Source organism: Panthera uncia, assembly GCF_023721935.1.
Source record: "Panthera uncia isolate 11264 chromosome B2 unlocalized genomic scaffold, Puncia_PCG_1.0 HiC_scaffold_24, whole genome shotgun sequence".
Taxonomy (NCBI): Eukaryota; Metazoa; Chordata; class Mammalia; order Carnivora; family Felidae; genus Panthera; species Panthera uncia.
In genome coordinates this window covers 111,096,869-111,109,006 of record NW_026057580.1, presented here as the reverse complement: position 1 = coordinate 111,109,006, position 12,138 = coordinate 111,096,869, and the positions used below count along the sequence as shown (strand labels likewise).

At 44.0% G+C, this 12,138-nt stretch overlaps 1 protein-coding gene across 1 annotated transcript in view; it reads right to left on the bottom strand.

Annotated features, from left to right (window-relative positions):
• Positions 1-12,138, bottom strand: part of FNDC1 (fibronectin type III domain containing 1) — a 106,593-nt gene that overhangs the window by 9,744 nt on the left and 84,711 nt on the right. The window contains exons 16-19 of the mRNA XM_049654526.1: positions 11,652-11,810; positions 9,346-9,576; positions 5,773-5,881; positions 180-259 (exon numbers count right to left, since the gene is read on the bottom strand). Coding sequence (XP_049510483.1) covers positions 180-259; positions 5,773-5,881; positions 9,346-9,576; positions 11,652-11,810 — 579 coding nt within the window. The remainder of the gene's footprint in view (positions 1-179; positions 260-5,772; positions 5,882-9,345; positions 9,577-11,651; positions 11,811-12,138) is intronic.

The window sequence follows — 12,138 nt, the reverse complement described above, 5'->3', positions numbered from 1 at the left end:
TATCCAGATTTTAGCACAGCAGAAAGAAAACGATGTTTATTTTATGAAGTGATACCCAATATGAACTCATTAAATAGAAAAGATTTGTACTTCTTCAGTTTTTATTCCATTGTAGTCAGGATTCCAAGTGATTTGTCTTTGAGAAAAGGAGAAGAATGAGAATATGAAGTTGCGGATACCTGATTCTGTAACAAATGAGACCGAAGGGCTGATGGGTCCGTAGCCATGTGGATTTTTGGCTTGAACTTTAAAATAATACCTGAAATTGGAAGAAAACATTTTTTGAAAGAGAAGCTTCTTTAATTTCTGTGTAATAAGACAGATTCCCCAACTATTAAGCATTTGCTCTGTGGAAGGGCTTGACTGTAATTTTTTTTTCTTTTTGAGAAAGAGAGAGAGAGAGAGCAGGGGGAGGTACAGAGAGAGGGAGAGAGACAGCTCAGTGTGGAGACCTATGTGGGGTTCAATCCCACAACCATGAGATCATGATCTGAGCCAAAATCAAGAGCTGGACGCTTAACCAACTGAGCCACCCAGATGTCCTGAGTATTTTTTTTTAAGTTTATTTATTTATTTTGAGAGAGAGAGAGAGAGAGCAAGTAAGAGAGGGGCAGAGAGAGAGAGAGAGGGAGACAGAATTCCAAGCAGGCTCCACACTGTCAGCACAGAGCCTGACATGGGGCTCAAATTCACAAACTGTGAAATCGTGGCCTAAGCCGAAACCAAGAGTCAGACACTTAACCAACCAAGCCACCTAGCGCCCTGGAGTGTTACTTAATACATCACTGATATTCATATTTTTCCTGAACTTTCTCATTTTCTAGTAACTTTTCAAAATAATACAATTAACAGCATAGACTAATGTAGCTGATGGCAACAGAAGGAGCAAATCGGGCAAATAAGCCACTTAGGGAGTGTGTGTTCCTTAAGGCATCAAGGCTACATGGCCCCACACAGGCTCATCCCTGGATGGACACCCCTCTCGCCCTGCTCTTGCCCCACTTGAGTTCCACAGCTTGAGAAGGAGAAGCTAGAGCAGCAAGACACTTACAGAGCAGAATTCAAATGTAACCTAATTCTTATCACTGGACTCTGTGGAAAAGCAGGATGTTTGACCCAGTAATGATGCAACTCACTGTGGGCAGGGAGAAGTCAGCCAGTCCCGAGGTTGGCCTCCTCAGTGGAACTAACCTGACAATGATGTTTTGGGCATGGACAAGTACTATGGTTGGCTCTGGAGCTCTAAAAGTCACTGAGTTTCAAGCTTCTGTGCCTCAAGGAAAGAGAAGCAAGTCCAAGAAGGGGAAGAGGCCTGGAGAGGTTCTGCTGTGGATTAATCTTTGTCTTGGAACAGAGAATGGGCTTGTTCATCTAGCGGGAGACTGACAGGCCAAGCAGGTTGGGAGTCCCTAGACATCTTGGTTTGTGCTCGTAGGAGCTGCAGGACAAGAAGTGGTGGTTACAAACTACAGGAGCCCAACACCACAACTGTGACCCACTAAATCTACTGTTAATCTTCGTGGCTTCTCTACCTCTGGAACACCAGATACTACCTGTGCTCCTGTGGTCCTTAGCTACTTATAGGTGAAGAAGGAAGTAAGAGACCCCTGTAAGTGGTGGTTCTGCCGTTTCCGAGAGTTCGTAACAAGCCTTTGCCTATGGTCAGTCGTGGCACACAGGTTATATGCATTAATTAAAGTGTGCTAAATTTTCAAGAGGTGAATTATTTATTCAGATTGCAAATTCATACTTCTGTTACATCACTGTCCCAGTGCCAAGCCCTCGGACCTTCTGAGATCACCAAGGGAGTCTTGGGCCTCACAGTTACCCAGAGATATTTGACATTGGGCTTGATTAAACAGCAAAGAAAAGCTCATTTGGGAAATCTGGTCTTCTTTTAAGCCTTTCAAGAAAGTCACTCACATCTCATTTAGAAGAGAATCCTTTTTAAATTTCATTTAAAAAAAAGATATGCACAATTAAGAACATATGAGTTTCCAAATCTCAATTCACTCAGCAGTCTGTGTTTTCCCAATTATGCATACTTTTATTCAGTGGTTATGGAGTTATTTAAGGCAAAATTCTGCAGGCAGTGGGTTTGGCATACGTCAATGATACTGGTCACACTTACAGATACTTTCTTTCCTTAAAAAGGGAAATCAAAACCTAAGGAATGACACATACTCAGAGGCTCCATGAGACATTTCTGCTGAATATTTCTTAAGCCATCGCTGCAGCGGTCCTGATACCAGTCCCCAGGGTCCACCGAGGGAAGCACAGCTCTACAATTGTGGAGATGGCACAGGACGCCAGACTCGTCCGATTGCGTCACTGTATCAATTCTGTCTCACCACTGAAACCTAAGTGTTCCCCTCATCCACCTTCTCTGTCCACGCAGTTACTCTGTCCTCCAACAAAGCCCTCACGGCCCAATTCCAAGGACATATTTCCATTTGAACCTCACCTAATGTGTCAAAGCAAATTTAAATACACTAAGCTGAAAAACATGAAATTATGAAAAAAAAAAAAAAGTTTCCTACTTTCAAAACCACATTAAACTTCTTCTAGAAACTAAAATATATATATTTCAAACACTGAATAGTCTCTGACTCACCCAAGTAACAAGAGCAATCCAACTTTGCCTTCTTATATAAGTTCTTGGCACCTTCTTTTGAATAGCTCCCCAGCCTAAGTCTTTGTGCTTTAAGTATAAATGAAACATGCAGACTCTAGAAAGTGATCTGGGACCAATATGGGTGAACAAGGTGTGCAATGTCCATGTAAATTCAAGTACAAGATTCAGTTATAAAGAACCAAAGCTTAGTTTTTTACACAGTGGCTCGTCTAGAGGGGACTTCCTATGTCTCCCACAGGGTCTCAGGTGGGATCTGGAGAAGCCCTGAGGATAGTGCTGACAACAGGGACATGCAGCCTCCATGGAATAAAGACGAGGACCACTAATGTGGATCCACCAGAGACATTCTATATCAGTGTAACACAGGGAGAAGATGGGCGTCTCTACATCAGGCTGTTCACGGGGGTTTTGAGGAAATCTGCGGAGAGGAGCCATGTGTGCTCTGTGCCTTGGCCAGTACTCTCCATCAGAAGAAGGAATAGTGGTGCCTGGGTGGCTCAGTTGGTTAAATGTCCAACTCTTGGTCTCAGCTCAGGTCATGACCTCACGGTTTGTAGGTTCAAGCCCCATGTTGGGCTCTGTGTTGACACTGTGGATCCTGCTTGGGATTCTCTCCCCTACCCTGCCTCTCCCCTGCTTGTGTGCTCTCTCTATAAATAAATACATAAACTTAGAAGAAGAAGAAGAAGAAGAAGAAGAAGAAGAAGAAGAAAAGGAGGAGGAGGGAGAGGAGGGGAGGAAGGAGAAGAAGAAGAGGAGGAGGAGGAGGAGAAGGGAGGAGGAGGAGGAAGAGGAAGAGGAGGAGGAGGAAGGAAGGAAGGAAGGAAGGAAGGAAGGAAGGAAGGAAGGAAGGATTTAGCAGGCATCCTAGAGAGAAGGCTACAGTAGCAGCTGCTATTTCCAGCCTGTCCATCAGGGCACTGACTGTGGGTGGAGGGTAAAACAGGAGCCTCAAGGGACTCCCAAGACCCTCTGGGACCAGCCTGTCCAGCCTCCTCTCTTCCTCCTCTGCCACCACACTGGCCTCCTTTCCTTCCTAGAACATACCATGCTTTTGGATGTCCTTTCTGCCTGGCCTTGCCCCATCCACATTCTCCAGATTAACTGCTGCTTACTACTACCCCAGGGAAGCCCACTTGACTGCCCCCCCCCACAAGTTCAGGAAAAAAGTCCCCTATTATACTCTGCCTCAGGACACTGACTCGTGAAATTTTATTATTTATATTATTGCTGAAGAACTGTGAGCTCCATGAAGACAAGGCCACGGTGTAGTTTACAGTCTACCTCCCCCACCCTAATCCACCCCCTCGACCCCCAACTGATCCCACCCCTTTTCTCAGTGCATAGTCTGGTGCCTGGCACAGAGAAAATACTAGGTACATATTTAAGGAATCATGAGCCCTCATGCAGACCTGTTGGAAGAATGAATATACCTTCCTCCTGCATAACCATCTCCTGACATTATCCAAAACTCAAGATCAGCCTAGCAGCAAAAGTTGTAGAAAGAACATTGGCCATGGGGTGGGGATTCAGGAGACTGGGATTCAAGTTCTACCACAGAAGCTATGAGGAAGAACCTCTCTCACACCTCTTTCAGCCTTGTGACACTGAGACTGTTCTGGAAAAGCACTGTCACTCACACAAACACAAAAATTGGATATTGACTCCATTGTCTTAAATTTGTTGTTTTTGTTTGCTTTAATTAATCAGTTTTTCATAATTACTAGGGAAAAATAAAGAAAAGTGCTTTTCTCTGGTTCCTGCTTTGCTCCTTGCTTTTTATTCAAATCCTGAAGCCCATAATAGTTTGTGAACACTTAGCTCAGGTAAGTCCACATGGCAGTTCCAAGCCACCGAAGAAGGTTCTCAGCTGGTTCACAAGTGTCTCAGTACCCATGGCTATTGCCTAGTTTCTAGCCCTTTGGCACATTTCTGTTTAGGAAAAGTATTTTGTTTCAACCTTCTCTGTGTTCCTCTGATTGTACAGAAAATGAGACCTCAGGTCCACAGACATGTCATTTAGAGCTCTTTGCTCCATAAATAAGGGCTTGATGTGACACTGATGTGCTGGAGTCATTTGTATGGGCTTGAGAAAGCCAATTATTAAATATTCAAGAATCATGCAGGCCCACTGGTAGCCTGGAATTGGCCATGGCAAGAGTATTCACACTACAGAAATTGGTAAACACCATCAATCAGGGATTTTTCTCCCCAGAGAGCTGGTTTACATACACACCATACTTGACCATCATGTTCTTGGTGCTTTGTCCATTTTCATCCACCAGAAAAGCTTTTCTGATGATCATTACCATCAAAACCAGATAGTATAAAAGAGGAAATGCACACTCACCCTCTTATTGCCTTGGGAATAAGTTTTGTAGCTGTCATACTGAGAGCCAGAAACTCTGGTTCCCAGATGGCCCTCGGGCCAACCAGTCACTGTCCAGTTTCAGAAGATGCACTTGTAACCTTTATTAATGTGTAAAATGCATCTTTCTAAATGGTCTGACCTTCTACATCACAGAGTCTGAGTACCAGTTAACTAATATGTTTAGTAATTGCTGCCCCATTGATGTCACATATGAAGGCTGTGCTGCCTAAAGCCACCGCATGATTGACTGCATATGGATCCATTCCCCTTCAACACACAGAGCCACCTTTCTTTCCCCAAGGGTAAGTAGTGTCTAGTCTCTGGAAAACTGGTAATAAAATAGAAACATGATAGACTAACAATCACAATAGAGTAATTTCTTCTAAGAAAATACATGACATACAGTGAGCATCCCTGGAAACTCTATGAGAAGTAAATAGAGAGTGCAACAGAAATCATAAAACCTATTCATCGATCTTTTCATTTTCAACCTGAGGATATCTGTGACCACACACACAGGTCTCTCTCTCTCTTTAAAAAAATTTTTTTGAGAGAGAGAGAGCCTATGCAAGCTAAGGAAGGTAAGAGGGGGAGAGAAAGAGAGAATCTTAAGTAGGCTCCATGCTCAGTGCAGAGCTCAATGAGGGGCTCCATCTCATGACCATGAGATCATGACCTGAGCCAAAATCAAGAATCAGACACTTAACTGACTGAGCCACTCAGGCACCCCTCTCTCTGTTTCTTTTTAATGATGAACACATCATACCTTGTATTTGGCTTCAAGTTCTCAATGGGCAAATGAGTTACCGACGAAGCTTGAGTAGACCACTTGTTCCTAATGAAGTCTTCATAGGATGCACTGTAAACCAAGTAACCTGCAAGTGGAGATAAGGAAGAACCCACTGAGCATCAATGAACCACATCACCCATGAGGTATGCCCCTGGAAGAGGACAAGGAAGAGGCAACAGCACAGCGGCATTCCCCTTCTGTGGGAAAAGTTCAAGAATGAGAGAGAGCTGCATGTTGCATCTGGATGGGGTATAATGTTGGTACCTTCTGGTGAATCCAGATATGGATAACAAAATTAAACATACTTCTTCACAACTGCTGGTTCCCTTCCTTCTCTTTATCTCCCACATTTCCTGGCCTTCTTCATTTTGTCAGGACTAATCACCTTGATTAACCTTGACTGCACAGAGAAAAAGGCAGCAGAAGAAAAATCAGTGACCTCCACATGAGTATTTGAGAATTTCCTGGCAGAGATATATGCAGTTGTCCTTCATGTGAAACAAAGAAACTGTTGATGGTGAATTCTGCATGTGTGTGTACACACGTGCGTGTTCACGTGTATGTGTGGGGGACTGAAAGACCCGAGACTCACAGTGGTCTCCTCACCCATTTGGTGAAGGATCTCCTTTGATTTCTAGTTGTTGAATATCTGTGCCTGCCCTTGACCTCGATGTTTAGTGACAGCTGAGAGGTGGTTCTCTCTGCCTTATGTGCTATGAATGGATCCCAATGGGCCCATGACACCTGCCAAGGCTTCAAGGCTGCCTCAGAAGGCCAAGTGAAGTTCATGCCACAGCTCAGTGCATCCTCTACATGAGTCTCTTATGTCATACACAAAGGAAGAAAATATTTGTCAGGTACCACCTATGTTCCAAACACTATTCTAAACACATTCAATCAAGTTTTCTTTTGATTAATTCTCTTGATTCTGGTATGTAGGCATTGCTATCCCCAGAGAAAGAGAGTCTTAGAGGGAGGTTAAATATTTTGTCCAAGTTCACATTCATTAATTCATTTAATAGATATTTACTGTGTGCTTACTATTTGTCATATACTATATTACGTGCTGGAGATAAAACAGTGACTCGTTTTATTTCAACCCGAAGGAGGAGCGAGCCAGACACACAGGCAGAATTACATGGTTGTGATGAGAGTCACAAAGGGGCAGTCCATGCACTTGGAGGGGTGTGCAGGCAGAGTCTCCCTGGGGTCATGAAAATGGGGCTGAACACTGAAGGATGGGATGCAGTCAAGGTGCAGGGTAGGAGGTGGGGGGAGGGGCTCAGATAGAAGGAAGACCAGGAAAGATGTTGAAGACAGAGAAACCAGCAGGAGATGGAGTCTCAGAGTGATGGGGGTGGGGACAGCATAAGATGAAGCTGAAGAAGCACAGAAGAGAGAAAATACTCAGTGTCCTTAGGTCACACAGGTTTTTGCTTTTCATTCAAAAGGGAGACACAACCAGACTGTCTTTGATGCCTCTCTCTGGTGCAGAGTAAAATGAATCAGGTATGGGGTGTGGATCGGGTGGTCTAGCCAGCCAGAGACTGTCATATCCAGGTGAGAGGTGGTAATGCTCAGATTACTCAGGTTCATGTGGTAGTTAATGGAGAGAAATGGATGGGTTCAAGAGAAGCCTGGAAGGTAAAACTGATAGGATTGAGTGATGAACTGAATATGGTGGAGAAATTGTAGAAGATTTGAAGACAATCCCAAAGCTTCATGTTTGCAGAAATGGGGTGGGGAGTGGGGTCATTCTCTGACATAGGAGACACAGATGAGCAAGCTGGGTATCAGAAGGATCATGAGTTTGATTTTGGATATGCTGAGTCAGAGATGCTTTGGAAACATCCTGGTTATGACATCAAGTGCCTATTTGATTTTACTGTTTGAAGCTTGAGGACAGGCAGGCCTAGCCTTGAGCTATCAATGAATGATTCATCTCCAAGATGAATTAAAACCACATTCCTGGGTGAGATTCTGGAGGGAGAGAACTTAGAGGAAAAAAGAAAGGGGACTTTGGGCCAATCTCAAGAAGTTCCAATATTTACTGTTGGGGCAAAGCAGACAAGCCTGTGAGAGAGACTCAGAGGTTAAGAAAATCAGGTCACAAGTCAAGGAGGTGGAGAAGGGCAACAGCATTGACTGCATCTAAGAGGCAAGCTACCTGTGACTGATTATTTTCACAAGAGCTATTTTGGTGACATAAACAGAGTGGATTAGAGTCACACAGCTCACCAAGGGGCACACCAGAACCAAAAGCAGGTGTGCTGGGCTCCAAAGCCCTTTCCACACTGTTCCCTGGAGGAATGCATTCTTTGCTTTCTTCAGCAAATATAGTGGGAGAACTTGTGAAAGGCTGCTGCTCTCTCCACAGGAGTTCCTCCTCCTCTGATGACAGTGACAGCAAGCCATGTGTGCTCACAGTGACGTTGTACATAACGATGGCTGGTGCTTGATTCATTTACTGATAAAGAGCTCCAACTATTTTTTCCTTGAGCCTTTTGAGGTCTGTTGCTTTTCCTGCACATTGCAGGGCTGTCATGCACCAAAATGTTCCATGGTTATGAATATAGCAGCAATTGGCACAGCCTTATATTGGAAATGCCCAAGCCCCTATAAATACCTCACCTACATTATTTATGCTAGGGGCATGAGTACCTGTGATTAGGGCACTGAGGTTTGGTTTCAGGTTAGGTGGAGGGTATATGATGATGTGATGACACCGAATTCTCCAGGGAGCTTTGAACAGCTTGGGATTCATATTAACAAGAGTATGTGATCCAGAAACATGCCCTCTACAATTCTACAGGCATCGTGCCTGAATTAAGTCCAGAGACAGAGTCTTGATCCCAAGGTTGACTCTCACATGGGGCAGTGCACATTAGGAGGTTTTTCATCACTTGTGCTGCAAGATCTGATCTTACAAATGGCTATGTGGACTCCTTGGCCATTTGCAGGGTGATAGAATTTAGAGATATAACCATATTTTGCATATGTAGAAACTAAAGTCCAAAGAGATTAAGCAGCTATTTCAAGGTCTTGTAATCCATTCTGGGACTAAGATTCAGGACTCTAGACTTCCACCCAGTGCTTTTCATACTACTCAACAAAGTTTTCCTTCTTGCCTATATTTCATCCTTCTTTTTTTTTTAAATTTTTTTTAACATTTATTCATTTTTGAAAGGCAGAGAGAGATGGAGTGTGAATGGGGGAGGGGCGGAGAGAGAGGGAGACACAAAAACAGAAGCAGGCTCCAGGCTCCAGGCTCTGAGCTATCAGCACAGAGCCCAATGCGGGGCTCGAACTCACGGACCGCGAGATCATGACCTGAGCCGAAGTCGGCCATTTAACCGACTGAGCCACCCAGGCGCCCCTATTTCATCCTTTTAAAAGGAGGCATTTGCATTCATCCATCCAATCCACCCATCCATCATCCATATATTCCTCCATCCATCCATCCACTTATCCATCACTTATTCATCCCTTATAGTCTGTATTTTCCACCTACAGATCAATGGGAACACTGAGCATCCTCCTTGGACACACCTGTTATCACATCTCCTGGGGTGGCTTTATCCCAGTCCACAATGACAAATGAGTGGCAGCCTTCCATAGCGACCACAGTGATGTTGCGGGGGGCATGTTGAGGGGGCAGATCACTCTTCCTCATGTCATTTGGAATAAGTTCATCCAGGCTATCCACTTGAAAGTGATCCAGAGCATCAGTCAGAGAGCATGGGGCTGATGGGTCTTTACTTAGGTATGTCACATAAGGAGCTGGAAAAGAAAAGAGATACCCAACTGTATTGTTGAAAGCTTCCCCTAGAGGCAGAAACGTAATGTCTGCTCCATGGAGCCATCACTATTCAGTCTTTCTCGGTGAGACAGAGGCTCCAGACCTGCTAAACTCAGAAACACATGCTTAGCTCTCTTTAATGGATCCATGCACTTTTATCTTCCAATCTAGTGGTTTCAAAAGATCCTGTTACTCCATGAACATCAATGACTATGTCTTCAAAGTAATTTTGAAAGATCCCCAAACTGTAATTCAGCATAGTATACGTCTGCAGCATTCTGCCATGTATATGCCCAGACATTTGGAAAGGTCAGAATTAGGCCCAGCTGACACTTAACTGGAGCTCTAGAACTCTCTCAGCACAATTCATTCCCTAGACTGACTTGGAACCAGAAAAAAAAAATACACTGATCAAGATGTACAGTTTCTAGCCTTCAGTCCTTGTGTGGCCTTCTGTAGAGCTTCAGGGATACCCATGACCACTGGAATATCTATACACGGTCAGGCCTGAACAGTCTTTACAACATTACTGCTAAGTACAGTAACAGTAACTCTCATTTATGGACAGGTTCAAGGTTTTTCTATACACGTATCTCAGTGGCTACAAGGGCCCAGGAATAAAGCAGGGCATACACTGATATCTCATGTTTCATCTGAGCCCACTAATGCCAAGAGGGCCCACAAAACAAGGGCCAGACAGGAGACTCTACCTCTAGCCACACCTCTTTATCATACATGCTCTGCAAGAAGACAGAAATGTCAAGGAATTGGAGCTGGAGCTAGGGCTTTATACATGCAAGACTCTCAAGTGCTTTCAGGTGACAATTTCTAGTACTTTCTAAATGTTCCACTGCATCTTTTGGTACAGGCTCTCCTTCTTAGTGGCCATTGGGACTAAAAGCAATTTTTAGGTCCTCTATTTTCCAATAATTTGGATAAAATTAGGCCTTGAGAGCTTGTCGATGGATCTAACCAGGAAATTTGGGGGAGTAATCTACTATGCTTTGTAGAGTTACAGACATATGAAAATAGCCAGACAATAGCAAGCCTCTCAGTCTTCAGAAAAGTTCTTTGGAACAGCAAACAACAGTGCTGAAAGCATTTTCGTTTCTGTTGTAGAAGCACAGAGAGGAAGATCGGAACACTTGGTGAACTCAGCCAGGCTGCTTGACGCCATGATCCAGCATTAGCACTTGCCTCAGGAATGCTACCTCAAATTAATATTCTTGCTCTTCAAGCACATGAAGTTTAGACACTCAGTACTACATCTTGGCTGGTGAGAGCCGTTCTCTGCTTATGGCAGCACATTTGTTTTGGAAACAGAAAAGTGGGATATTAGTTTAAGCTGTTGCCTGTCTCCACTTGGTAATATTTTTTTCCACTTAGTAACGTATTAATCTAACTGTCTCGTTAGTGAAGTTCATTAAGGGCATGGGAAAAGAAGACTCCCACAGGGACTGAGGCACAGTTTAGTGAAATAGTATTTCCTCTTGAAATTGTTTAATAGCTGAGAAAGAAGAATAAAGTAAGCCTCTAGAGCCCAAGTCCCTGAGGCTAATGAAAATCACAGGATACAATGGAAGAGAAGGAGCTCTGGCTCTGTGGTATTGTAAGAAGAACCAGTAGCTCAATTCAGTAAGATGCTCGTCTTTTACGAAGAACTTAACAAGCACATATAGGTGAGCCCTAGTGGAAGCCCCGGCTTGGAAACGTTGCTAGAACAAAACTAGTCATGTTCTCTGGTCCTGAAGATGTTTAAAAGTGTTCCTTCCTCTTGGTCTACACGAGGCAGCCTAAGCTCTACTCTATTGGATACTGAACTTTCTCCTGCACACTTCCCTCTCCTGACTTCTGCAGAAACCAAGTTAACGTGTATCCAAGCAGGACTGACTCACTGAATCACCCCCAAATGGAAACTTCCCTCTGGGAAAGTTTCTGCTCCAAATGGGCTGCCTTGACCAGGCCAAGAAATTAGTTATGCTCTTCCTCAAAGTTAAAAAAAAAAAAAAAAAAAGTTAAAACCCCATGTTTCTCTGATTAAGGAGGTTCTATTTACCAACAAATCGTTTCTTTCCAGCCAGATCAAACTCTTCCCCAGGAAAGGAGCTAATGGAGCCTTCTGTCGGGATGACCTCAGGGGCCGCAGCCGTGGTGGGAGGCCTGGTGGTGGGAGGCCTGCTGGTGGTCGGTGGGCTCGAGGTCTCAACTTCATAATCTGAAATGATATGAAGGCTTTGCAGTTGGGAACTTCCAGAAAAGGGGCACCATGAGTGGCCAAGGGACACCTTCTTAACATTCAACTTGAGACTAAAACACTCATGCACACACCCAAAAATAAATGCTATGCCTGAACATAATTTGTTCCCAATGAAACAGTTATTCCTCCCATTTCAGTCCCGTTGGAAAAGCAGTTGCAGATGAAAGAAAGGAAGAGGAAAAGGAAATATATATGAGCAGAAAAATGAGATTTTAGGATCAGAGCTGGACAGAACCTTAGAATTCATCTGGTTTAGCATGCTCCTGTAACTGGTCCCTGGCCATTC